The sequence below is a fragment of the Pan troglodytes genome, chromosome 6, assembly GCF_028858775.2.
Source record: "Pan troglodytes isolate AG18354 chromosome 6, NHGRI_mPanTro3-v2.0_pri, whole genome shotgun sequence".
NCBI classification, from domain to species: domain Eukaryota; kingdom Metazoa; phylum Chordata; class Mammalia; order Primates; family Hominidae; genus Pan; species Pan troglodytes.
This window is the reverse complement of record NC_072404.2, coordinates 154824378-154850495: the sequence shown is the minus strand read 5'-3', so window position 1 is coordinate 154850495 and position 26118 is coordinate 154824378. Positions and strand designations below refer to the sequence as shown.

The 26118-nt window shown below is 48.8% G+C and overlaps 1 protein-coding gene across 2 annotated transcripts in view; it reads left to right on the top strand.

Annotated features, from left to right (window-relative positions):
- Positions 1-4770: 4770 nt before the first annotated feature.
- The window catches only part of KLRG2 (killer cell lectin like receptor G2), a 33344-nt gene continuing 11996 nt past the window's right edge, over positions 4771-26118 (top strand). Inside the window, exons 1-3 of one of the 2 annotated variants that reach the window (XM_527906.7) lie at positions 4771-5593; positions 8234-8335; positions 8709-8854. In XM_527906.7, the coding sequence (XP_527906.2) occupies positions 4837-5593; positions 8234-8335; positions 8709-8854 (1005 nt within the window). In that variant the 5' untranslated portion in view covers positions 4771-4836. The remainder of the gene's footprint in view (positions 5594-8233; positions 8336-8708; positions 8855-26118) is intronic. The other variant, XM_009454322.4, reaches the window with a different exon arrangement.

Genomic DNA, 26118 nt, shown 5'->3' with positions numbered 1-26118 from the left:
TGGCTCAGCAATTTCATTTTAATGATTCTATTCTGAAGATATTTCAGAGATGTGATTTTTAAAAACAATATATACAAGTATGCTCACTGAATTATATCTATATCATGTTCAGCATTACAGTAATTATGTCACCCAAATGGAAACAACTCAAACGTCCATCAGGAGACTTCTTAAATAAATTACATATAGGAAAACATTTAATATGAGTGAAGTTTTGGAAATAAAGATATTTATATATATAATAACAGTACAGGTTAGTGTATACATTTGTTTAAAAATCTTGAAGACTGCATACCAAAATGTTAATAACAGAAATCTCTGGAGCATAGAAAACAGGGGACCTTTCTTTTCTACAGTATGCACTTCTGTAATATCTACATTTTGTATTGCAGACATGCATTGCTGTTGCAAGCAGAAAACAGGATTTTAAAGTGAGGGAAAGGGAGAAAAGGATGAAAGGAAGGATCACGGTAGATATTTGTTCTTTTTTGCCAGCCAACATCTGAACCCCCTTGAAACATTTGGGTAATTCACCTATCTTAGGATGTCCCAATTTAGAAGTTGTAAATGGCCTTCTGGTGCCAGGCTGCTGTGCTGTGTCACAGGAGGTATAGAGAGACTCCATCAAAGCCTGGCCCTCACCCCAAGACAGACGTGGAGCCCAGTGAGACTTGGGTTTTCGGCCACTTGCAATCAGTTCCTCCTTCCTTCCTTCCTTTTATCCACCTTCCCTTCCCTCCCCCTTCCCTTCCCCCTCCCCTTCACCTTACCCTTACCCTCCCCCTCCCCCTTCCCCTTCCCCTCACCCTTCCCTTCCCCTTCATCTTCCCCTTTCCTTCCCTCCTCTCCCCTTTACTCTCTTTCTCTCCTTCCTTTCTTTTTGTGAGACAGGATCTCACTCTGTTGCCCAGGCTGGAGTGCAGTGGCACAATCACAGCTCACTGCAGCCTCAAACTCCCAGGCTCAAACAATCCTCCCGCCTCAGCCTCTCTAGTAGCTGAGACCACAGGTGCATGCCACTGCACCCAGCTAACTTTTTGCTTTTTTAGTAAAGACAAAGTCTCCCTATGCTACCCAGATTCAAACTCCTGGGCTCAAGTGATCCTCCTGCCTTGGCCTCCCAACGTGCTGGGATTACAGGTGTGAGTCACCATGCCTGACCCAGAGTCTTAAATGATAAGGCAAAAAGTGGAGGAGGTATGAGAAGGATACTCAGGGTCTCGTGAAATCCACAGAATTGAACAAACAAGCTTTAGGAAGGGCTGAGATCGGACAAACTCTGGGGCCCAGAGCAGGAGTTTCTGGGCTCTCTCTCTAGGGAGCTGCCCTACTAGGAGCTCTGACAACACTCGGCTCTGGGTCTCTCATATCTAGTGTCAAATTCCTGCAAAGAAGAACCTAAGCTCAGGAGAAAGATCTGGGCTTGAAGGTCACTGACATATGGTGGGTGAGAAGCTCTGCAGCAATTTTCAAAGGAACAGCCAGGGAGGCAGAAGGAGAGCTGGTAGAGGTGGTGTCAGGAAGCCCACAGGCCACAGATGAGTGGGTTTTTGAGAGGAGGAAGAAATGATCATAATGTCAAAACCTGAGAGATAAAACGAGCACTGAAGAGCATCTGCAGGCCTGGCACAGTAACTCACACCTGTAAGCCCAGCACTTTGGGAGGCCGAGGCGAGAAGATGGCTTAAGGCCAGGAGTTCAAGACTAGCCTGGGCAACATAGCGAGACTCCTCCATCCTTATAATATATATAAAATATATATATATATTTTTTTTTTTTTTTCCAAAAATGGAAAAAAAGCATTTGCTGGGTTTGGTGACTTGTACCCTTGCCAAGGAAAATTTTGGCAGACAAATGGGGGCAATTACCTTGTTAAAGAAGGTTGGTCATGGCCCAGTGTGGTGGCTCACGCCTGTAATCCCAGCACTTTGGGAGGTTGAAGCGGGCAGATCACCTGAGGTCAGGAGTTCAAGACCCTGTCTCTACTAAAAATACAAAAATTAAGCAGTTGTGATGGTGCACACCTATAATCCCAGCTACTTGGGAGGCTGAGGCACGAGAATTGCTTGAACCCAGGAGGCCATGGTTGTAGTGAGCCGAGATCACGCCACTGCACTCCAGCCTAGGTGACAGAACAAGACTCTCAACAACAAAAAAAAGTTTGGCCACAACAAGGAAGAATAGAGAGGGTGTTAGCAGGAGGAGGGTACTGGGCCCAAAGAGGCATTTAAAACTTGAACATGTTGAGTGATGCCCTTGACTGATGAGGAATGAGCAGAAGCCTCGTAGTGGTGGAGAAGGACCCTTTGGTGAAGCTTTCCCAGGTGATTTTCTGCTAAAGTTTTGGCTTTCTCAAAACAGTCTCATAGTAAGCAGATGTTATTGCTCTTTTGCCCTCTAGAAAGCCAACAAGCAAAATGCCTTGAGCATCCCAAAAAACTGTTGCTGTGACTTCTGCTCTTGGCCTGTCCACTTTTGCTGTGACTGGGCCACTTCCACCTCTTGGGAGCCATTGCTTTGTGCTTTGTCTTCAGGATCCTACTGGTAAAGCCACGTTCCATCTTCTGTTACAACTCTTCAGAGAAATGCTTCAGGATCTTGATCCTACTTGTTTTAAATTTCCATTGAAAGTTCTGCTCTTGGCTGCAGCTGATCTGGACGCAATGGTTTTCCATAGAGTGGAAACTTTGCTCAACTTTAATTTTTCAGTGAGAAAAGTGTAAGCTGAACCAATTGAGACGTCTTTGGTGTTGGCTGTTGTTTGTGCTGTTAATCGTTGGTCCTCTTCATGAGGGCACAAACAAGATTAATTATTTTACTCAAAAATTGATGTGGATGGTCTGCCACTGAGGGCTTTATCCTCAACATTGTCTCATCCCTTCTCTTTTTTTTTTTTTTTTTTTTTTGAGATGGAGTCTCCTTCTGTCACCCAGGCTGGAGTACAGTGGCACAATCTCGGCTCACTGCAACCTCTGCCTCCCGAGTTCAAGCAATTCTCCTGCCTCAGCCTCCCGAGTAGCTAGGATTACAGGCACCCACTACCATGCCCGGCTAATTTTTTGTATTTTCAGGCACCCGAGTAGCTGGGACTACAGGTGCACGCCACCATGCCAGCTAATTTTTTTGTATTTTAGTAGAGACAGGGTTTCACTGTGTTGCCCAGGCTGGTCTTGAACTCCTGAGCTCAGTCAATCCGCCCACCTCGGCCTCCCAAAGTGCTGGGATTACAGGCGTGAGCTGCCGCGCCCAGCTTAATTTTTGCTTTTTTAGTAGAGACAGGATTTCAGCATGTTGGCCAGGCTGGTCTCAAACTCCTTACCTCAAGTGATCCACCTGCCTCGGCCTCCCAAAGTGCTGGGATTACAGGCTGAGCCACCACGCCTGGCCTCATCCCTTCTTAAAACGAGTTTTCCATTTGCAAACTGCTGGTTTCTTGGGGGCATTGTCCCCATGAGCTTTTCATAAAAATATCAATGATGTCACCATAAATGTGATGATTATTCTTGCTTCAAATTTAGCAGAATCCTTGTTGCTCTGACAGGAGCTCTTTTCAAACTGATGTCTTATCCTTCTTAGTGCCTCAAACTAGATCTTGTCGAGACATGTGATAACAAGTTAGTACAAATTTATTTTGGTGCCAAAAAATTTTCAAATCCATGCATAGTTTTTTTCATAGTATGAATTTTCCATGAACCTTTTGAAGACCGCTTGTATAGAAAAAACAGTATATATAGGGTTTGGTGCTATCCAAAGTTTCAGGCATTCACTGGGAGGTCTTGGAACTATCCCAGTGGATAAGGGAGGACTACTATGCTATCCCTTGTTTAACTGAAATTCAAATTAAACTGAGTGGCCTGCATTTTATCTGCCAACCCTACCCTGGGGGCACTTAAAAATACCAGAGGCCAGGCGGGGCGCGGTGGCTCACGCCTGTAACCCCAGCACTTTGGGAGGCCGAGGCGGGCAGATCACGAGGTCAGGAGATCGAGACCATCCTGGCCAACATGGTGAAACCCCGTCTCTACTAAAAATACAAAAATTAGCCGGGCGTGGTGGGGTGGGTGCCTGTAGTCCCAGCTACTCACGAGGCTGAGGCAGGAGAACCGCTTGAACCTGGGAGGCGGAGATTGCAGTGAGCCGAGATCGGGCCACTGCACTCCAGCCTGGCGACAGAGCAAGACTCTGTCTCAAAAAAAAAAAAAAAAAGAAGAAGAAGAATTGCTTATCCACGCCCTGTTTCTTTTCTCTTAGCGTTACTCAGTGGGGGAGTCCTCCCAAGTATGATGGAGAGTCCTTTCGAAACCCTGCTGGATTGTCAGGACAACCAACTGGGCTACTTTTCCACAGGTCGCCCCAATTCCTTTGGATTCTGATTTCTCTGAGGTCCCAGGATCCAGACAGGCTTGGCCAATCCTTCCCCGCCCAAACTGTAACTCTCAAAACCAACACCCCGGCATAGGGCTGGAGGGGAAAATGGGTGAGGTCAGAGACAAAGAAGAGGGAAGGGTCAGGCGGGGCTCCGGGTTCCCTGCCACAAGCCTCCGCTGGTGTTCTGCTTTTCTCCCGAGAGCTCCCGCCCACCCTGCAACCCTCGCCTGGCCCCGCTGCCGTTCTCAGCTCCCTCCCAGTGCCTGGTGGAGGCCGGGGCTGTGTCCCGAAGAGGGGCGGGGCAGCAGAACCGCAGCCACAGCCAATCACAGCGGGGTCCTTCGGGGAGGGGCGTGGCCTGACAACTTCGGCGACGCGGCTGGACCAATCGGGACCGAGGAGAGCGAAGCTCCTCTGCACTGGGCCCAGGTGCGCTCCTCAGCGTCTCCGGGTGGCGGGGCGCGCGGGATGGAGGAGGCTTGGGAGGCTGCGCCCGGAGGCCAAGCCGGGGCAGAGCTCCCAATGGAGCCCGTGGGAAGCCTGGTCCCCACGCTGGAGCAGCCGCAGGTGCCCGCGAAGGTGCGACAACCTGAAGGTCCCGAAAGCAGCCCAAGTCCGGCCGGGGCCGTGGAGAAGGCGGCGGGCGCAGGCCTGGAGCCCTCGAGCAAGAAAAAGCCGTCTTCGCCTCGCCCCGGGTCCCCGCGCGTGCCGCCGCTCAGCCTGGGCTACGGGGTCTGCCCCGAGCCGCCGTCGCCTGGCCCCGCCTTGGTCAAGCTGCCCCGGAATGGCGAGGCGCCCGGGGCTGAGCCTGCGCCCAGCGCCTGGGCGCCCATGGAGCTGCAGGTAGATGTGCGCGTGAAGCCCGTGGGCGCGGCCGGTGGCAGCAGCACGCCATCGCCCAGGCCCTCCACGCGCTTCCTCACGGTGCCGGTGCCCGAGTCCCCTGCCTTCTCCCGCCACGCGGACCCGGCGCACCAGCTCCTGCTGCGCGCACCATCCCAGGGCGGCACGTGGGGCCGCCGCTCGCCGCTGGCTGCAGCCCGGACGGAGAGCGGCTGCGACGCAGAGGGCCGGGCCAGCCCCGCGGAAGGAAGCGCCGGCTCCCCGGGCTCCCCCACGTGCTGCCGCTGCAAGGAGCTGGGGCTGGAGAAGGAGGATGCGGCGCTGTTGCCCCGCGCGGGGTTGGACGGCGACGAGAAGCTGCCCCGGGCCGTAACGCTTACGGGTGAGTGCTCACCTGCGCCGGCAGCCGACGCCGCCAGGTCGGGTGGACGTAGCCGAAACCCCCACACCCGCCCAGCCCTGGACCGCTGGGCAGCTGACCGACTAAGGGACCCAGTTGGCCATCCCGATCCCCAACCCGATCTGGCCTCTCGGGCTTACAATCAATAACATTCCTGTCTACGTAACTGTAATTCACATTGTTGCGGTGTCTCACGCCTGTAATCCCAGCACTTTGGGAAGCCGAGGCGGGCGGATCACCTGAGGTCAGGAGTTCGAGACCAGCCTGACCAATATGATGAAACCCCGTCTCTACTAAAAATACAAAAATTAGCCTGGCATGGTGGCATGCACCTGTAATCCCAACTACTCGGGAGGCTGAGACAGGAGAGTCGTTTGAACCCGAGAAGCGGAGGTTGCAGTGGGCCGAGATCATGCCATTGCACTCCAGCCTGGGCAACAAGAGAGAAACTCCGTCTCAAAAAAAAAAAAAGAGTAAAGCCACTCCCCTTCTCATCCTCCCCTACCCGCACTCCCGAACTTTCAAATTCCCTCTTAGCATGAGCAGCACCTTTGAGAAGTAGCAGTGGAAGGAACTCCAGATGAGGGGAAGTCATTCAGGATCAGGTGGCAGGGGTGGCAGCCCAGATCCCCCCATCCCTGCACTGCCAAGGACTTTCTGGAAGGTCCAGGCTGCTGCTTTCTTTCCACCACACTGAGGAACATTTAGCCCCAAACACTCATCCATTCAGTAGATACTGAGTGGGACCACAGGGTAGATGTGCCAGTAGTATGTGCGGCTGGTTATTTTGTGGTGTGGGGGAGGGGGAGCTTGACACAGAAGAAAGAGCCCACAAAAGATACAGACAGTCCTGGATAAGGAGCCTGGAGGGAGTAGTTGGTGAATTTGGGGCAAGAGATAGCCAATTTTTTTCTTTTTTTCTTTTTTCTTTCTTTTTTTTTTAACAAATAAGTTTTGCGCTTGTCACCCAGGCTGGAGTGCAATGGCACAATCTCGGCTCACTGCAACCTTCGCCTCCTGGATTCAAGCGATTCTCCTGCCTCAGCCTCCTCCCGAGTAGCTGGGATTACAGGCGCCGGCCACCATGCCTGGCTAGTTTTTGTATTTTTAGTAGACAGGGGGTTTCATCATGTTGGCCAGGCTGGTCTGGAACTCCTGACCTCAGGTGATCCAGCCGCCTCAGCCTCCCAAAGTGCTGGGATTACAGGTGTGAACCACCGGGCCAGCCAGAAAGCCACAAATTGAAAGGTGAGTAGGAGTAGGGGGTGCTAGGGATCCCTGCTAGGTAGAGAGACTGGAAGGAGCAACGGCCAGGAGGGGTCAGAGCCCCGCCCAGCAGGCAAACTGGCAAAAGCTTGGCTGATTGAGAAGCAGGCCAAGCCCACTGACAGGCACCAAATTCCCAGGGCCTCTAGTTGAGAGGTTCTTAGACAGGGCTAAGGTTCAGGGGCTTGGATCACTCAGGAACTTTTGCAGAGTTTGATGTGAGCACATTTTCTGTGTGATGGAATATTAGTTTTCTATTGCTGTTGTAACAAATTACCACAAACTTAGTGTCTTTAAGTGACACAAATGTATTATCTTACAGTTCCGTTAAGTCAGAAGTCTATAATGCCGGCTCACTGGTCTAAAATCGAGTTTTCAGTGGGGCTGCATTCCTTTCTGGGGGTCTAGGGGAGACTCCCTTTTCTTGCCTTTGCTAGCTTCTGGGCTTTTCTTAGGTCAAGCCCTTCTCTATATTAAAATCCATTGTTGTTGGTAGAGTCCTCCTGCTGCCACTTCTGATGCTCACCACCTGTCTTCCTCTTCCATGTATAAGGCTCCTGAAGCTGGGCACGGTGGCTCACGCCTGTAATCCCAGCACTTTGGGAGGCCAAGGCGGGCGGATCACTTAGGGTCAGGAGTTCAAGACCAGCCTGACCAACATCGTCAAACCCCATCTCTACTAAAGATATAAAAATTAGCCAGGCATGGTGGCAGTCACCTGTAATCCCAGCTACTTGGGAGGCTAAGGCATGAGAATTGCTTGAACCCGGGAGGTGGAGGTTGCAGTGAGCTGAGATCATGCCACTGCACTCCAGCCTGGGCGATAGAGTAAGACTCAGTCTCAAAAAAAAAAAAGGGGGCCAGACGCGTTGGCTCACACCTGTAATCCCAGCACTTTGGGAGGCCGAGGTGGGCAGATTACAAGGTCAGGAGTTCAAGACCAACCTGGCCAACATGGTGAAACCCCGTCTCTACTAAAAATACAAAAAATTAGCCGGGCATGGTGGCATGCACCTGTAACCCCAGCTACTCAGGAGGTTGAGGCAGGAGAATTGCTTGAACCCGGGAGGCAGAGGTTGCAGTGAGCTGAGATCGCACCACTGCACTCCAACCTGGGCGACAAAGCAAGACTCTGTCTCCAAAAAAAAAAAAAAAAAAAAAAAAGAATATCTGGCTTCTTTCTCCAGAATATAAAGTTGGAACTTAAACGTTGTGGTTTATGTTGGCATCCCAGCCTGAGGGGATGGGTGCTGGGGTGAGGTGGGTGAGATGCTGGGGTGCTGTGTCTGTGGTTCTGAGTTGGGTTGGTTGGGATGGTCTCCACTAATCTGATTATCCTGTTTGCCCCCGTCCCAGGGCTACCCATGTACGTGAAGTCCCTGTACTGGGCCCTGGCGTTCATGGCTGTGCTCCTGGCAGTCTCTGGGGTTGTCATTGTGGTCCTGGCCTCAAGAGCAGGTATGGTGTCCCTGCAGTCCCCATCCCCTCTCCCTGCTGCTCCACTACTGGGGCTGTGTTTCCAGCCCTTAAAACACCTTAGAATTAGAAAGAGACACTGGGAGATGCAACATGAAGACATGGTGCTTGATGAGCAAAGTTAAGGAAAATGGGTGCCTTCCTCCCACTGGACACAGCTTGTGCCCTGATAAGCAATCAGATGCCAGCTGCCACCCCGGGGACTTTGTGCACTGCACAGACTATAAAAGCTCCCTGGGGCCCTGCCCACCCTGAGGTTTGCCAGTTCCATGCCCCTTCATTTGAGGCAGCAGCCAGGCTTTGTTTATTTAATGCAGCTTACCCTGCAGCTCACCAGCAGTCTCTGTGCTTGCAGGAGCCAGATGCCAGCAATGCCCCCCAGGCTGGGTGTTGTCCGAGGAGCACTGTTACTACTTCTCTGCAGAAGCGCAGGCCTGGGAAGCCAGCCAGGCTTTCTGCTCAGCCTACCACGCTACCCTCCCCCTGCTAAGCCACACCCAGGTGAGAAGGGGGTGGCCAATCTAAGGGGGTACAGATCCTTCTAGACCACAGAATCCTAGCACTGGAAAGAAGCTTAATGATTGAGTCCAGCTCTTCATTATAGAAGTCACCAAGGTGTAGAGGAGTAGCATGAGCATAACTTCGTGCAGCCTCTAACTCCTGTGCTCAGGCAACCCTCCTGCCTCAGCCTTCTGGGTAGCTACAGGCATGTGCCACCATGCCCAGCTTTTAAAAAAATTTTTTTTTGGCCAGGCACAGTGGCTCACACCTGTAATCCCAGCACTCTGGGAGGCCAAGGCAGGCGGATCACAAGGTCAGGAGTTCTAGACCAGTCTGACCAACACAGTGAAACCCTGTCTCTACCAAAAATACAAAAATTAGCCGGACATGGTGGCGGGCGCCTGTAATCCCAGCTATTTAGGAGGCTGAGGCAGGAGAATTGCTTGAACCTGGGAGGCAGAGGTTGCAGTGAGCCGAGATCACTCCACTGCACTCCAGCCTGGGCAACAGAGCAAGGCTCCGTCTCAAAAAAAATAAATAAATAAAAATAAAAATAATTTTTTTTAAGGGACAGGGTCTCACGATGTTGGCCAGGCTGGTTCAAACTTCTGGCCTCAAGTGATCCTCCTTCCTTAGCCTCCCAAAGTGCTGGAATTACAGGCCATGAGCCACTGCGCACAGCCAAGCACTTACGTTTTTAATCGTTGGTCTCTGGGTCATCTTTTGATAGGCTGGGCTTGGCTGGACAGCTCAGCTTTATAATGCAGATTGCCAGGGCTTGGTTTGAGGCTGCAGGTTGGGTCTGTGTAGAATATTCCATCCCCATGGGAGAGGGAGAGGAGTGGATGTTTGCTGAATAGTAATCCAGTCAGTGGGTTTGAGAGCATCTACAAAAAGGGACCAATAGACAGGATCCAGTCCTTGGCATAATTTTGTTTTCCTTTTTTATTTATTTATTTGTTGTGTCTCACTCTGTTGCCCAGGCTGGAGTGCAGTGGCATAATCTCGGCTCACTGCAACCTTCACCTCCCGGGTTCAAGGGATTCTCTTGCCTCAGCCTCCCAAGTAGCTGGGATTATAGGCATGCGCCAGCACACCTGGCTAATTTTTGTATTTTTAGTAGAGATGGGGTTTCTCCATGTTGGTCAGGCTGGTCTCAAAATCCCCACCTCAGGTAATTCGCCCGCCTCAGCCTCCCAAAGTGCTGGGATTACTGGTGTGAGCCACTGCGTCCAGTGTTGTCCTTTTTTTGGAAACAGGTCCTCACTCTGTTGCCCAGGCTGAGTGCAGTAGTGCAGTCATGGCTTACTGCAGCCTTCAACTCCCAGGCTCAAGCAATCCTCCCACCTCAGCCTCCTGAATAGCAAGGACTACAGTCATGTGCCACCACAACTGGCTAATTTATTTTTTGTAGAGACACAAGTCTTGCTATGTTGCCCAGGCTGGTCTTAAACTCCTGGACTCAAGCGATCCTCCCACTTCGGCCTCTCAAAGTGCTGGGATTACAGGTGTGAGCCACTGTGCCTGGCTTTTTTTTTTTCCCCATTTAAAAAAATTGTGGGCTGGGCGCATGGCTCACGCCTGTAATCCCAGCACTTTGGGAGGCCGAGGCAGGCGGATCACAAGGTCAGGAGATCGAGACCATCTTGGCTAACACGGTGAAACCCCGTCTCTACTAAAAATGCAAAAAATTAGCCGGGCGCGGTGGCGGGCGCCTGTAGTCCCAGCTACTCCAGAGGCTGAGGCAGGAGAATGGCGTGAACCTGGGAGGCGGAGCTTGCAGTGAGCCGAGATTGTGCCACTGCAATCCGGCCTGGGCTAAAGAGCGGGACTCCGTCTCAAAAAAAAAAAAAAAAAAAAAAAAGTGTTAAAATACACATAACATAAAATTTACCATCCTAGCCACTTTAAGTGTACAGCTGAGTGATATTAAATACTTTCATAATGTTGAGCACCTATCACCACCATCCATCTCCTGAACTCTTTTTGTCTTGTACAACGGAAACTCTAACCCCTCTAAACACTAATTCCCCATTTCCCCCGCCCGCAGTCCCTGGCAGCCACCAAGCTGCGTTTTCTCTCTCTCTCTTTGGTTTGGACTATTCTAAGAACCTCATACAAGTGGAATCGCACAGTATTTGTCTTGTTGTGACTGGCTTATTTCACTTAGCATCATGTCCTCAAGGCTCACCCGTGTCGTAGCCTGTATGAGAATTCCCTTCCTTTTTAAGGCTGAATAATATTCCATTGTGTGTATGCACCACATTTTGCTTATTTGTTCACTGGTCAGTGGACAGACCCTTGGGTTGCTTCCATGTTTGGGTTGTTGTGAATAATGCAGCTATGAATTTGGGTGGACAAATATCTCTTCGAGACCCTGTTTTCAGTTCTTAGAGTATATACCCAGAAGTGAGAATTGCTGGATCATATGGTAATCCTATTTTTAATTTTTTGAGGAATTGCCATACTCTTTTCCATAGGAGCTGTGCAATTTTACATTCCCAGCAATCCTTGGCTTAATTTTACCTGGGGGCAGGTGCCAGGAATTTATATTAGCTGTTCTGGTATGTATGAAAACGCAGCACTCCTTCCGTCAGTGCTTTAATGAGTGTGTATTAAGCACTTACTCCGTGTTTGGCAAGGGGGATTCAATAATAAGCCAGAATAGCACAGCCCCCACCTTGACAAAGCTAAGACAGCAGTGAGTGAGGCAGACATCAATCAGGAAATCACAGAAATAGATGTTTAATGACCACACTGATCTGTGCTGTGAAGGGACGGTGCACAGTGCTACGAGAGTAAATGACAGGAGGGTGTGACCTGAAGGTCAAGGTGAGCAAGGCAGCATGTGCCTTTCCAAAAACATTCAAGAAAAGATAGTGAGGCCAAGTGCAGTGGATCACACCTGTAATCCCAGCACTTTGGGAGCCTGAGGAGGCAGGTGGATCACCTGAAGTCGGGAGTTCAAGACCAGCCTGGCCAACCTGGTGAAACCCCGTCTCTACTAAAAATACAAAAATTAGCCAGGCATGGTGGCATGCACCTGTAGTCCCCACTACTTGGGAGGCTGAGGCATGGGAATCGCTTGAACCCAGAAGACAGGATGCAGTGAGCCAAGATCGCGCCACCGCTCTCCAGCCTAGGTAACAGAGTGAGACTCTGTCTCAACAACAACAAAAAAAGATAGTGACACTGGGCCAGAGAGCCTTCTGGAATCCTCTCTTCTCCGTTCCAGTCTGGACCTGTTGCTCACCAGGCCTGCTGCACAGCTGTTCTGGAATTTCTATTTACCTGCATCCTCAGTATGCCTTTTGCCTCCCTCCTCCGTGGGATTCCCTGTTTCCTAGATTGCATGTCTTTTCGTTGGTTTCACCTCAGTCTCCTCAGTGGAGTCAGAGTTTTGCCACCTTGCCCAGGCTTGTCTCAAACTCCTGGACTCAGGCGATCCTCCTGCCTCAGCCTCCCTAAGTGCTGGGATTACAGACATGAGCCACCGCGCCTGGCCTCAATTTCTTGAGAACTTTCGTGCTTAAAGAACTTTTATTCTAACCTCCAAGCTAACAATCGCTTGGCTGGTGTGTAGGAAAAACACTCAAACTGTCTTTCCTCCGCTCTTACACAACAACAACAATCAACCCAGAAAGCGTCTGTGACCAAATGTGTTGGTTTTTTTTTCTCTTACCCACGAAGCAGTGGGCACCAGCTGGGTGCCCTGTAATTTAATTCAATTCTGATGCTGTTTTCCCAGAGATAGCTTCAGATCCCACAGTTTGAGGGTTCAGTCCCTAAGGCTGCCCAGCTTCAGATGCCCGTCTCAAGTCCAGGCCTCTGGAACTTCTGAGTGGCTGGCTTCAAGTTTGGGCTCCCACATTCCCTCTTTAGGTTTGATTAATTTGCTAGAGCAGCTCACAAAACTTAGGGAAACACACTTACTGGTTTGTTACAAAGGGTATTTTAAATGATACAAACACACAGCCAAAGGAGATGCACAGGGTGAAATCTGGAAGAGTCCCAAGCGCAGGAGATTCTGTCCTTATAGAGCTGGGTGAGGTGTGCCGCCACCCCCCCAGCACGGGGACGAGTTCTTTTTTTTTTTTTTTTGAGATAGAGTCTTGCGCTGTCACCCAGGCTGGAGTGCAGAGGCGCGATCTCGTCTCACTGCAACCTCCGCCTCCCGGGTTCACGCCATTCTCCTGCCTCAGCCTGCCAAGTAGCTGGGACTACAGGCGCCCGCCACCACGCCCCGCTAATTTTTTGTATTTTTAGTAGAGATGGGGTTTCACCGTGTTAGCCAGGATGGTCTCGATCTCCTGACCTCGTGATCCGCCTGCCTCGGCCTCCTAAAGTGCTGGGATTACAGGCGTGAGCCACCCCGCCCAGCCTGGGACAAGTTCTCACTCACCTTCCTGTTAGCCTCTATGTGTTCAGCCTATCTGGAAGCCCCCAAACCCTGTCCTGTTGGGCCTTTTGTGGAGACTTCATTGGACAGGCATGACTAAAGCAGGGACAACTGTGTCAAGATTTGATTGGGCAGAAAGGATTTGATCTCATACTAATAGACTAGGCAGGAAACCCAGCGAGGCCTGTCTGCTCCAATTCTTCTTGGCCTGTCTCTGCAGCATTCCTTCCTTCAGAGATGGGCCAGGACCCTCCCTAGAATAGGGTCTTATGACCCACAGCAGATTAGAGTCCTGCCTTGGGCAGAAGGTCAGAGAGAGAGATTCTATTTCCTAGGTCTGGGCCTGCATCTGAGGCCTGGAGCACCACAGCATTATAACAAATCCTGTGGCAAGGGCTATGGGAGTTATGAGCCAGGAACTGTGGACAAGAAATTTATTTTATTTTATTTATTTATTTTTTTGAGACAAAGTTTCACTCTGTCACCCAGGCTGGAGTGCAGTGGGGCGATCTCGGCTCACTGCAACCTCCACCTCCTGGATTCAAACAATTCTCCTGCCTCAGCCTCCCAAGTAGCTGGAATTACAGGTGTGTGCCAACATGCCCAGCTAATTTTTTTGTATTTTTAGTAAAGATGGGGTTTCACCATGTTGGCCAGGCTGGTCTCGAACTCCTGACCTCAAATGATCCACCTGCCTCAGCCTCCCAAAGTTCTGGGATTACAAGTGTTAGCCACCATGCCCAGCCAAAAACATTATTTTAGATAGAGATATGGAGATAGAGACATAGATATCATAATATCACATCTGGGTATAGAATTCTAGGTAGAAAATCGCTTTCCCCCAGAATTCTCTGTGACTGTCAGCTCTTAGTCTTGCCATTAAGAAGTCTGAGCCAAGGCGGGGCACAGTGGCTCATGCCTGTAATCCCAGCACATTGGGAGGCCAAGGCAGATGGATCACTTGAGGTCAGGAGTTCGAGATCAGCCTACGCAACATGGTGATACCCTATCTCTACTAAAAATACACACACACAAAAATTTAGCTAGGCATGGTGGCACACACCTGTAGTCCCAGCTACTCGGGAGGCTGAGGTACTAGAATTGCTTGAACCCAGGAGGTGGAGGTGGCAGTGAGCCAAGATTGTGCCACTTGCACTCCAGCCTGGGCGACAGAGTAAGACTAGGTCTCCAAAAAAAAAAAAAAAAAAAAAAGTCTGAGCCACTCTGATTCCCAGTTCTTTGTATGTCATTCATTTTTATTTCTTCTCTGGAAAATTTCAGTGTCTTCTTTGTTCTCAGTGTTCCGAAATTTAATAATATGCCCTGTGGGTCTTTTTCTTCTTCATTTACATTTTTGCTGCCTTGTTTCTAATTTTTAGAACTGTTTTGACCTTTCAAATGTTCCTTTTTTATGGTGTCCTGTTCTTGTTTCATGGATGCCATCTTTTCGGTCTTGAACTCCTGACCTCGGGTGATCTGCCCACCTCTGCCTCCCAAAGTGCTAGGATTACAGGTGTGAACCACTGTACCTGGCTGATGCCATCTTTTCTTATCTCATTGTGGATGCTGGTGTTTTTGAAATTTTCCTCTGCTCCCTGCATTAGCTCTGATTTTTTGTGTGTACTTTTTATTCTGTTTATTGTTTGTCTTTTGCATGTTAGAAAATTTCCTCAAATGTTGTGATCCTCAGCCGCTGTCATTGAGAGTAAAGTACTAAATTACAGATTAAGTGTTCTATGTCGGGTGGGAGGGTGCGGGTGAGGCTGAGCTTTTTTAGAGGCAGGCTTTACCATATGGGAATCAGGCAGGGACTCAGTCATTTTCTTAGTGATGCTGAGCTGTCATCATTGCGCAGATAGGAGGGGGTGGTTTCACCTCTAAGTGTGTAGCACTTAAATATCCTTCCCTTTTTATTTATTTATTTTTATCTTTATTTTATTTTATTTTATTTTTGAGACAGAGTCTTGGTCTGTCACCCAGGCTGGAATGCACTGGAGCAATCTCAGCTCACTGCAACCTCTGCCTCACAGGTTCAAGTGATTCTCCTGCCTCGGCCTCCTGAGTAGCTGGGATTATAGGGTCGAACCACCACACACAGCTAATTTTGTATTTTTGTAGAGATGGTGTTTTGCCATGTTGGCCAGGCTGGTCTCAAACTCCTGGCCTCAAGCGATCCACCCACCTCGGCCTCCCAAAGTACTGGGATTACAGGCGCGAGCCACCGCATCCCCTTCCCTTTTTAGTATAAACACCTTCACCCTTAACTGAACCCGGTATCCTGGATTCTAAAAGCCTCTGTGGTTCGTCTTTCCGAATAGCTCTGCCAGTTAGTTACCTCGCTGCATGGGGAAGATGAGTGGATCTTTGGGCTGGGGGTGGAGGGTCCTAACTGTTTCTTTTACAGACTTTCAACCGGTCCTTTTTCCCGTACATTGGCCTTCAGAAGGACCTGTTGTCTCTAATACTTAAGCTTTGGGGGCATCTCAATTCAAATTGGGGTATTTCTTGGCTTTCTCCCAGGTGTCTATCTGTCCTTTCCTTGAAAACCACTGAGCTTTCTCAGCTCTATGAGGCTGTTACAGTTGTCCAGCTTCCAAAATGTTGATGTTTCTCATCTGATGTTGTCTCTTCCCATTCTTTTTTTTTTTAATAGACACGGGGTCTTACTATGTTTCCCAGGCTGGTCTTAAACTCCTGGGCTCAAGTGATCTTCCTGCCCTGGCCTCCCAAAGTGCTGGGATTACAGACATGAGCCACTGCACTCAGCTTCTCTTCCCATTTTTTTTTTGTCCTTTTTTCTTTCTATTTTTTAAAAAATTCTATTTTTATTTAAGAGTTTTAAATATGAATGAGTTTAAATCATTGAGTGCTTTTTATGCATCCAGTGGGATGATAGTATCTTTTTTGTTTCTCCTTTTAATCTCTTGTGGCGGTTTGTTTGTTTGTTTTATTCCTGGCTTCATGTGGTCAAGTCTGCTTAGTCATCATTTTTTTCCCCAAATATTTCTGGACTTGACTTGTTAATATTTCACTGAAGATTTTTCATGCATGACATTTTGTTGGACTGTCCCTACCTGGAATCAAAGTTATTCTGCCCCACACAATAGGGAGGGGAGGGAGTTCCTAGCCTTTTTTTCCTCTGGGATTGTTCCTGGAAGTGCCTGCCATGCATTGCAGAAGGATTAGGTGTCCAGGCTCTGTCCTGGGATTAGGGGTCAGGAACTGCCACACATCAGGTGACAGCTCCGAAACAGTCTGTGGCCTGGTATCCCCACCTTCTGTATTGTGCTTCCCAGCCCTTTATCCCACCCACTTTGGCTGTCATATCCACACCTCTCTGAGACACACACCTCCTCTGAGACTCACCTCTGTTCGTGCCACCTCGCCTGGGGACAGACAATGAGTGAGAGTGGAGGGACAGAGCCCTGAATAACTGGCCACTGGGCCTGTCCTGCCAGCTGCCTGCAGTGCCTGACATCTCTTGCCCTGGAGGAGTCAAGAGGAGCCCTCCTGAGAACCCCTAGGGACCCTTGCGGGAGCAGGACAGGAAGTGAATTCTTTTTTTTTTTTTTTTGAGACCGAGTCTCGCTCAGCTGTCCAGGCTGGAGTGCGGTGGCACAATCTCGGCTCACTGCAACCACCATCTCCCAGGTTCAAGTGATCCTCCCATCTCAGCCTTCCGAGTAGCTGGGGTTACAGGCACCTGCCATCATGCCTGGCTAATTTTTGTATTTTAGTAGAGACAGAGTTTCACCATGTTGGCCAGGCTGGTCTTAAACTCTTGACCTCAGGTGATCTGCCCACCTTGGGCTCCCAAAGTGCTAGGATTACAGGCGTGAACCACCGCTCCCAGCCAAGAAGTGAATTCTTGAACACATATGCCAGTATCTCTTATTGCTGTATATTTTTCTCATTATTAAGTAATACATTCACTGCAAAAAGTTTGGAAAACATAAACATTTAGAAAGAAAATAAATTTTACTCATTATCTCGTACCTAAAGATAAGCAGTAACAAAATATTTTGGAATACCTACTTCCAGGCTTTTTTCTATGATATGTAACTTTTTCTTTAAAACAAAAATGGAAGTCCGGGCCCGGTGGCTCACACCTGTAATCCCAGCACTTTGGGAGGCTGAAGCAGGTGGATCACCTGAGGTCAGGAGCTCAGGACCATCATGGCCAATATGGTGAAACCCTATCTCTACTAAAAAAAAAAAAACAAAAATTATCCAGGTGTGGTGATGGGGACCTGTAATCCCAGCTACTCAGGAGACTGAGGCAGGAGAATCACTTTAACCTGGGAGACAGGGGTTCCAGTGAGCCGAGATCGTGCCATTGCACTCCAGCCTGGGCGATAGAGTGAGACTCTGTCTCAAATAAAAAAAAAAAAAAAAGGAATGTGCTCTTTCCTAATCTGGTTTTATTTTATTTTTGTTTTTGTTTTTTTTAGAGACAGGTCTCTGTTGCCCAGGCTGGAGTGCAGTCGTGCCATCATAGCTTGCTGCAGCCTCGAACTCTCCTGGGCTCAAGCAATCCTCTTGCCTCAACCTCCCAAGTAGCTGGGACCACAGGCATGTGCCACCACACCCAGCTAATTTTTTACTTTTTCTAGAGATGAAATCTTACTATGTTGCCCAGGCTGATCTCAAAATCCTGGCCTCAAGCGATCCTCCCACCTCAGGCTCCCAAAGTCCTGGGATTGTAGGCATGAGCCACTGCACCTGGCTTTTTCTGTTTTTCTAACTTTTGTTTAAATCTTTGTCAGTTTGACAGGGGAAAAAGAAGACTGGCTTTGCATTTCTTGTATTTCCACATAAGGCCAGACCAGGGCTCATACTGGTTTGGCTGTCTGGAAATAGTCTTAGAATTGCTTATCCGTAGCCGGGCACAGTGGCTCATGCCTGTAATCCCAGCAATTCGGGAGGCTGAGGCGGGCAGATCACGAGGTCAGGAGATCCAGACCATCCTGGCCAACATGGTGAAATCCTGTCTTTATTAAAAATACAAAAAATTAGCTGGGCATGGTGGCACACGCATGTAGTCCCAGCTACTTGGGAGGCTGGGGCAGGAGAATTGCTTAAACCTGGGAGGTGGAGGTTGCAGTGAGCCAAGATCACACCACTGCATTCAAGCCTGGCAACAGAGCGAGACTCTGTCCAAAAAAAAGAGAATTGCTTACCCATGCCCTGTTTCTTTTCTCTTAGCATTACTCAGTCTTTTTCTTGTTGATATGTAGGAGCTCTTTCCTTTGGTTGTCCACCTCTTATGTAGGGAATATCCTTATGCTCTTAGGCACACTTGTGCTATAAGGAATCTGTACTCCTTACGCCCCACAGTGTCCTGACCTTGTGCTGGAGACTGGGCATGCAGGGGTGCGGAACGCATGGCCGGGCCTCAGGGTCCAGCAGGAGCCCTCAGATCTTCCTCCTAGTCCTGTAGTCTTCCATTTATTAAAGAAGTGAAACCTGTTTTCAAATCTTATTGTTTTAGCCGGGCGTAGTGGCTCACGCCTGTAATCCCAGCACTTTGGGAGGCCGAGGTGGCTGGATCATCTGAGGTCAGGAGTTTGAAACCATTCTGGGCAACATGGTGAAACCCCATCTCTACCAAAAATACAAAATTAGCGGGACATGGTGACGCATGCCTGTGATCCCAGCTACTTAAGAGTCTGAGGCAGAAGAACACTTGAACCCAGGAGGCAGAGGTTGCAGTGAGCCGAGATCGCGCTACTGGGTGACAGAGCAAAACTCTGTCTCAAAAAATAAATAAGTAGGCTGGGTGTGGTGGCTCACACCTATAATCACAGCACTTTGGGAGGCCGAGGCAGGCAGATCACTTGAGGTCAGGAGTTCAAGACCAGCCTGGGCAACATGGTGAAACCCCGTCTCTACTAAAAATACAAAACGTAGTTGAGCGTGGTGGCACACGCCTGTAGTCCCAGCTACTCGGGAGGCTGAGGCAGGAGACTCGCTTGAACCTGGGAGGCAGAGGCTGCAGTGAACAAAGATCGCACCACCGCACTCCAGCCTGGGTGACAGAACGAGACCCTATCTCAAAAAAATAAGTAAATAAACAAATCTTATGGTATTAGTTTACTGGGGCTGCTATAGCAAAATATTGCAGACTGGTTAGCTTCAACAAGCTGACTTTCTCACAGTCCTGAAGGCTGGAAGTCTGAGATCAAGGTGTCAGCAGGTTCTGGGTTTCCAGAGGCCTCTCCTTGGCTTTCAGGTAGTGGCCCTTCTCCTTGTGTCCTCACATGGCAATCCTGTGCCCTCCCGTCTCTAGTGTCTCTCGGTATGTCTAAATTTACTCCTCTTGTAACAACCCCAGTCACATTGGATTAGGGGCCACCCGAACAGCTTTATGTGCATTTAATCACTCTTTAAAAGCGTGACTCCAAGTATGGTCACATTTTGAGGTACTGGGGGTTAGGGCACCCACATATGAACTTTAGGGTGACAGAATTCATCCCGTCGCACTTACGGAATCCCAACACTTAAAGACTGACACATGTGACATTTTGACTTGTATCAAATTGTTTTATAAGTTCAAAAGAGAACACTATCCTTTTCACTCGCGTCCGCGTGAAGAGACCACCAAACAGGCTTTGTGTGAGCAACAAGGCTGTTTATTTCACCTGGGTGCAGGCGGGCTGAGTCTGTAAAAAGAGTCAGCGAAGGGAGATAAGGGTGGGGCTGTTTTATAGGATTTGGGTGGGTAGTGGAAAATTATAGTCAAAGGGGGTTGTTCTCTGGCAGGCAGGGGCAAGGGTCACAAGGTGCTCAGTAGGGGAGCTTATGAGCCAGGAAAAGGAATTTCACAAAGTAATGTCATCAGTTAAGGCAGGAATTGAAGGGGTGGGTTGCCCCTCCACACCTGTGGGTCTTTCTTGTTAGGTGGAACGAGAGACTTGGAAAAGAAAAAGACACAGAGACAAAGTATAGAGAAAGAAATAAGGGGGCCCAGGGGACCAGCGTTCAGCATATAGAGGATCCCACCAGCGTCTGAGTTCCCTTAGTATTTATTGATCATTCTTGGGTGTTTCTCGGAGAGGGGGATGTGGCAGGGTCATAGGATAATAGTGGAGAGAAGGTCAGTAGATAAACACGTGAACAAAGGTCTCTACCTCATAGACAAGGTAAAGAATTAAGTGCTGTGCTTTAGATATGCATACACATAAACATCTCAATGCCTTAAAGAGCAGTGTTGCTGCCTGCACGTCCCACCTCCAGCCCTAAGGCGGTTTTCCCCTATCTCAGTAGATGGAACATACAATCAGGTTTTATACCGAGACATTCCATTGCCCAGTGACAAGCAGGAGACAGATGCCTTCCTCTTGTCTCAACTGCAAAGAGGCATTCCTTCCTCTTATACTAATGCTCCTCAGCACAGACCCTTTATGGGTGTCGGGCTGGGGGACGGTCAGGTCTTTCCCTTCCCATGAGGCCATATTTCAGACTATCCCATGGGGAGAAACCTTGGACAATACCTGGCTCTCCTAGGCAGAGGTCCCTGCGGCCTTCCGCAGTGTTTGTGTCCCTGGGTACTTGAGATTAGGGAGTGGTGATGACTCTTAAGGAGCGTGCTGCCTTCAAGCTTCTGTTTAACAAAGCACATCTTGCACCGCCCTTAATCCATTTAACCCTGAGTGGACACAGCACATGTTTCAGAGAGCACGGGGTTGGGGGTAAGGTCATAGATTAACAGCATCCCAAGGCAGAAGAATTTTTCTTAGTACAGAACAAAATGGAGTCTCCTATGTCTACTTCTTTCTACACAGACACAGTAACAATCTGATCTGTCTTTCTTTTCCCCACAAGGAATAGGCCATTTTCACTTCTTTTGTGATTCTTCACTTCAGGCCACCTGGACGTATATATACGTGCAGGTCACAGGGGATATGATGGCTTAGCTTGGGCTCAGAGGCCTGACATTCTTGTCTTCTTATATTAGTAAGAAAAATAAAATGAAATAGTGGTAAAGTGTTGGGGCGGCGAAAATTTTGGGGGGTGATATGGAGAGATAATGGGCGATGTTTCTCAGGGCTGCTTCGGGCGGGATTAGGGGCGACATGGGAACCTAGAGTGGGAGAGATTAAGCTGAAGGAAGATTTTGTGGTAAGGGGTGATATTGTGGGGTTGTTAAAAGGAGTATTTCTCCTATAGAATGTTTGGTGATGGCCTGGATGCAGTTTTGTATGAATTGAGAGACTAAACAGAAGACACAAAGTCCAAATAAGAGAAGGAGAAAAACATATTAAAGGACTAAGAATTGGGAGGGCCCAGGACATCCAATTAGAGAGTGCCTAAGGGGGTTCAGCCTAATTACTTGCTTGGTTGGCAAGTTTTTAGGCTCTATCTTTGAGCTTTTTTTTTTTTTTTTTTGATGTTGTCATATACCAGGCCAGATTGATTTAGGTAAAAACAGCACTGTTCATTTAAAAATATAGAGTCCCCCCCACCCCCTTTTTTTTTTTTTTTTTTTTTTTAGCAGTGAGTAAGTCCAGGCCTCGGCGATTTTGGAGGAAAGAGAAATGCAAAGCTAGCAATTGTTTGTTAAAGAAGGATTAGAAACGGCTAGGAGAGAGTGACTGAGATTGATAGTGTGGTGGAGATAGCTGGGGAGAGGTAGAGCGTGGCATAAGAAGGGAACAACAGTAAGAGTGAGTATAAAAGTAAAGCATAGGACTTCATCAGGGTGAAAGTATTGGAGTGTACTTTGTCACTGAAGATCTTCTATCCACTTAAAGAGAGACTTAAGGGTGGGGATTTGAGGTAAAACCAGGAGCCACTAAATACCAAGAGCCTGAGAAACTGCTTGGGTGATTTGACTAATAAAGGCCAGTCCGTTATCAGACTGTATAGAGGTGGGAAGGCCAAACCGAGGAATTATGTCTGACAGAAGGGAAGAAATGACCGCGGTGGCCTTCTCAGACCCTGTGGGAAAGGCTTCTACCCACCCAGTGAAAGTGTCTACCCAGACCAAGAGGTATTTTAGTTTTCTGACCCGGGGCATGTGAGTAAAGTCAATTTGCCAGTCCTGGGCAGGGGGCAAATCCCCGAGCTTGATGTGTAGGGAAGGGAGGGGGCCTGAATAATCCCTGAGGAGTAGTAGAATAGCAGATGGAACACTGAGATTTTTTTGAGGATAGATTTTTACGATGGAAAGGAAATGAGAGGTTCTAAGAGGCAGGCCAGCGGCTTGTAACCTACATGGAAGAGGCTATGAAATGATGACAGAATAGCCTGTGAGGCTGGAAGGAGATATTTTCCTTGGTCCAAGAACCATTTACCTTGTGTGGGAAGAGAATGACAGGTGCAAGTTTGAGTGGGGGAGTAGGTGGGAGTGGCCAGATGAGAAGGAGAAAAACTGCCATGAGGGATAGAAGTTGGAACGCTAGGTGCTTTTTTAGCTACCTTATCAGCATATGCATTGCCCTGAGCAATGAGAGGTCTGATGCCTTTTGATGGCTGCTTGCAGTGAATGACTCTAGCTTCCTTCCTTTCTTTTTTTTGTTTTTTTTTTTTTTGAGACGGAGTCTCACACTCTCGCCCAGGCTGGAGTGCAGTGGTGCCATCTCGGCTCACCGCAAGCTCCGCCTCCCGGGTTCACGCCATTCTTCTGCCTCAGCCTCTGGAGTAGCTGGGACTATGCCTGGCTAATTTTTTGTATTTTTAGTAGAGACGGGGTTTCACCGTGTTAGCCAGGATGGTCTCGATCTCCTGACCTTGTGATCCACCCACCTTGGCCTCCCAAAGTGCTGGAATTACAGGCGTGAGCCACCGCGCCCGGTGACTCTGGCCTCCTTTGGAAGTAAAGCGGCTTTGAGAAGAGTTTTTATTAAAGAGGCATTAATGATGGAGGACCCTTGCATAGTGAGGAAATTTCTTTCTGCCCATATAACAGCATGGTGGTGCAGGATATGGAAGGCATATTTAAAGTCAGTATAAATATCGATGCGTAGTCCTTTTGCAAGAGCAAGGGCTCGAGTGAAGGCAATGAGTTTGGCTAGTTGAGAGGTAGTGGACGGGGGCAGAGTGGTAGCCTCACTGATAGGTGTGGAAGATACTATAGCATAGCCTGCCTTTGCTGGTGAGTGGCAATTAGGCCTGGTGGAACTGCCATCAATAAACCAAGTGTGTTCAGGGTGAGGAACAGGAAAGAAGGAAATATGGAGAAATGGGGTGAATGTCAGGTGGATCAGAGAGATACGGTCATGGGGATCAGGTGTGGTATCAGGAATAATGTGGGAGACTCAACAAAGAGTGAGTATAGCTGAAGCAGCCAGAGGGCAGAAAGTATATGTGTCAGGTGTGAGGAAGAAAATAGATTTTGGAAGTTATGAGAACTGTAGAGAGTGAGTTGAGCATAGTTTGTGATTTTGAGGGCCTCTGAAAATATTAAAGCAGCGGCAGCCGCCACACACAGACATGAAGGCTAGGCTAAAAGAGTAAGGTCAAACTGTTTGGACAGAAAGACTACAGGGCACGGTCCTGGCTCTTGTGCAAGAATTCTGACCACAGAGTCCTGCACTTTGGCTGTGTGTAATGAAAAAGGTTGGGATGAGTTAGGGAGAGCTAGTGTGGGAGCAGCTTTTAGGGCTGTTTTTTAAGGAATGGAAAGGGGAGTGGGGAAAGGATTTAGGATTTATGGGGTCAGCTAGGTTTATCTAGAATAGAATAATGGGTTATGGAGGGAGGTATTGAGGATAGGAGAGTATATGGGTTTGGCACCTCGGGGTGGATAGGCAAAACAATTTGGTTGATAAGGCGCAGATCCTGAACTAACCTGTAATGCTTGTCTGGTTTTAGGACAGGTAAAATGGGGGAATTGTAAGGAGAGTTTATAGGTTTTAAAAGGCCATGCTGTAACAGGCGAGTAATAACAGGCTTCTAAAGCATGCTGTGTGATGGGATATTGGCGTTTAGCGGGGTATGGGTGATTAGGTTTTAATGGGATGGTAAGGGGTGCATGATCAATCGCCAAGGAGGGAGTAGAGCTGTCCTACCCTTGTGGATTAAGGTGGGGAGATACAAGGGGAGAATGCAAAGGAGGCTTTGAACTGGGGAAAAGGGCGGCAATGAGATGTGGCTGTAGCCCAGGAACAGTCAGGGAAGCAGATAATTTAGTTAAAATGTCTTGACCTAACAAGGGAGCTGGGCAGGTGGGGATAACTAAAAGGAGTATATAAAAGAATATTGTCCAAGCTAGCATCAGAGTTGGGGAGTTTTAAGAGGTTTAGAAGCCTGGCCGTCAACACCCACAACAGTTACGGAGGCAAGGGAAACAGGCCCTTGAAAAGAAGGTAATGTGGAGTGGGTAGCCTCCATATTAATTAAGAAGGGGATGGACTTACCCTTCACTCTATAAGAGTTACCCAAAGCGTCTGTGATGGTCCAGGAAGCTTCTGAGGCAATTGGGCAGCGTCGGTCGTCAGCCGCTAAGTCAAGAAGATCTGGGAAGGAGTCAGTCAGAGAGCCTTGGGCCGGAGTTCCAGGGACTCTGGGGGTGGCTGCTGGGTGAGTTGGACGGTCTGATTTCCAGTGGGGTCCCATACACATGGGACACAGCTTAGGAGGAATCCTGGGCTGCGGGCATTCCTTGGCCCCGTGGCCAGATTTCTGGCACTTGAAGCAAGATCCTGGTGGAGGAAGTCCTGTAGGAACGCCTGGCCACTGTGGCTTAGGTGTGTGCGGCTTAGGCATTTTGAAGTTCTTGTGTGCTGGAGGTGCGGCTGGGTTTCGTCTCATGGCAGAGGCAAGTAATTGTAACTCAGAAATGCGTTGCTGTCTGGCTGCCTCTACTCTATTATTGTACACCTTGAAGGCGAGGTTAATTAAGTCTTGTTGTGGGGTTTGAGGGCTGGAATCTAATTTTTGGAGCTTTATTTAATGTCGGGAGCGGAATGGGTAATAAAATGCATATTGAGAATAAGATGGCCTTCTTTCTGACCTTTCAGGGTCTAGGGCTGTAAAGCGTCTCAGGGTTGCTGCCAAACGAGCCAAGAACTGGGCTGGGTTTTTATATTTGATGAAAAAGAGCCTAAACGCTAACTGATTTGGGAGAAGTCGGATAAAGAAAAACCTTGACCATGCCTTTAGCTCCAGCCACCTTTTAAGAAGAAATCGCTGGGCAGGTCGGGGAGGGCTAGTTGCAGAACGAAACTGTAAGCCGCGTCAGGTGTGAGGAGAGGAGGTGATAAAAGGATTATAGGGTAGGGGAGCGGAGGCTGAGGAAGAATTGGGACCTGGCTCGGCCTGCTGAGGAGCAACCTGGGGAGGAAAGGAGAGGTCAGATGGGTCTGTAGAAAAGGAAGGAAAGACTCAGCAATGCTTGGGGTTGGGACTGAGGGGACAGGTGGGAGGGAAAGAAGCAAGATTTGGGACTAATTGCATTGGGAACAGAGACTAGGGAGGGACTGATGTGTAAAAGAATGCCTGGACGTCAGGCACCTCAGACCATTTGCCCATTTCATGACAAGAATTACCTAGACCTTGTAGGATGGAAAAATCGAAAGTGCCGTTTTCTGGCTATTTGGAACCATTGTCAAGTTTCCATTGGGGACAAGCAGCATTGCAGAAGAAAATAAGGCATTTAGGTTTTAGGTCAGGTGTGAGTTGAAGAGGTTTTAAGTTCTTGAGAACACAGGCTAAGGGAGAAGAAGGAGGAATGGAGGGTGGAAGTTTGCCTATAGTGAAGGAGGCAAGTCCAGAGAAAAGAGAGGGTAGAGACACGGAGAGAAGGTGGGGGGATGCTTGCCCCCCAGGACAGTGGAAAAGGGATAGACACACAGAGAGAAGGGATGGGGGGTGCTTGCCCCCCAGGACAGTGGAAAAGGGGTAGAGACACGGAGAGAAGGGG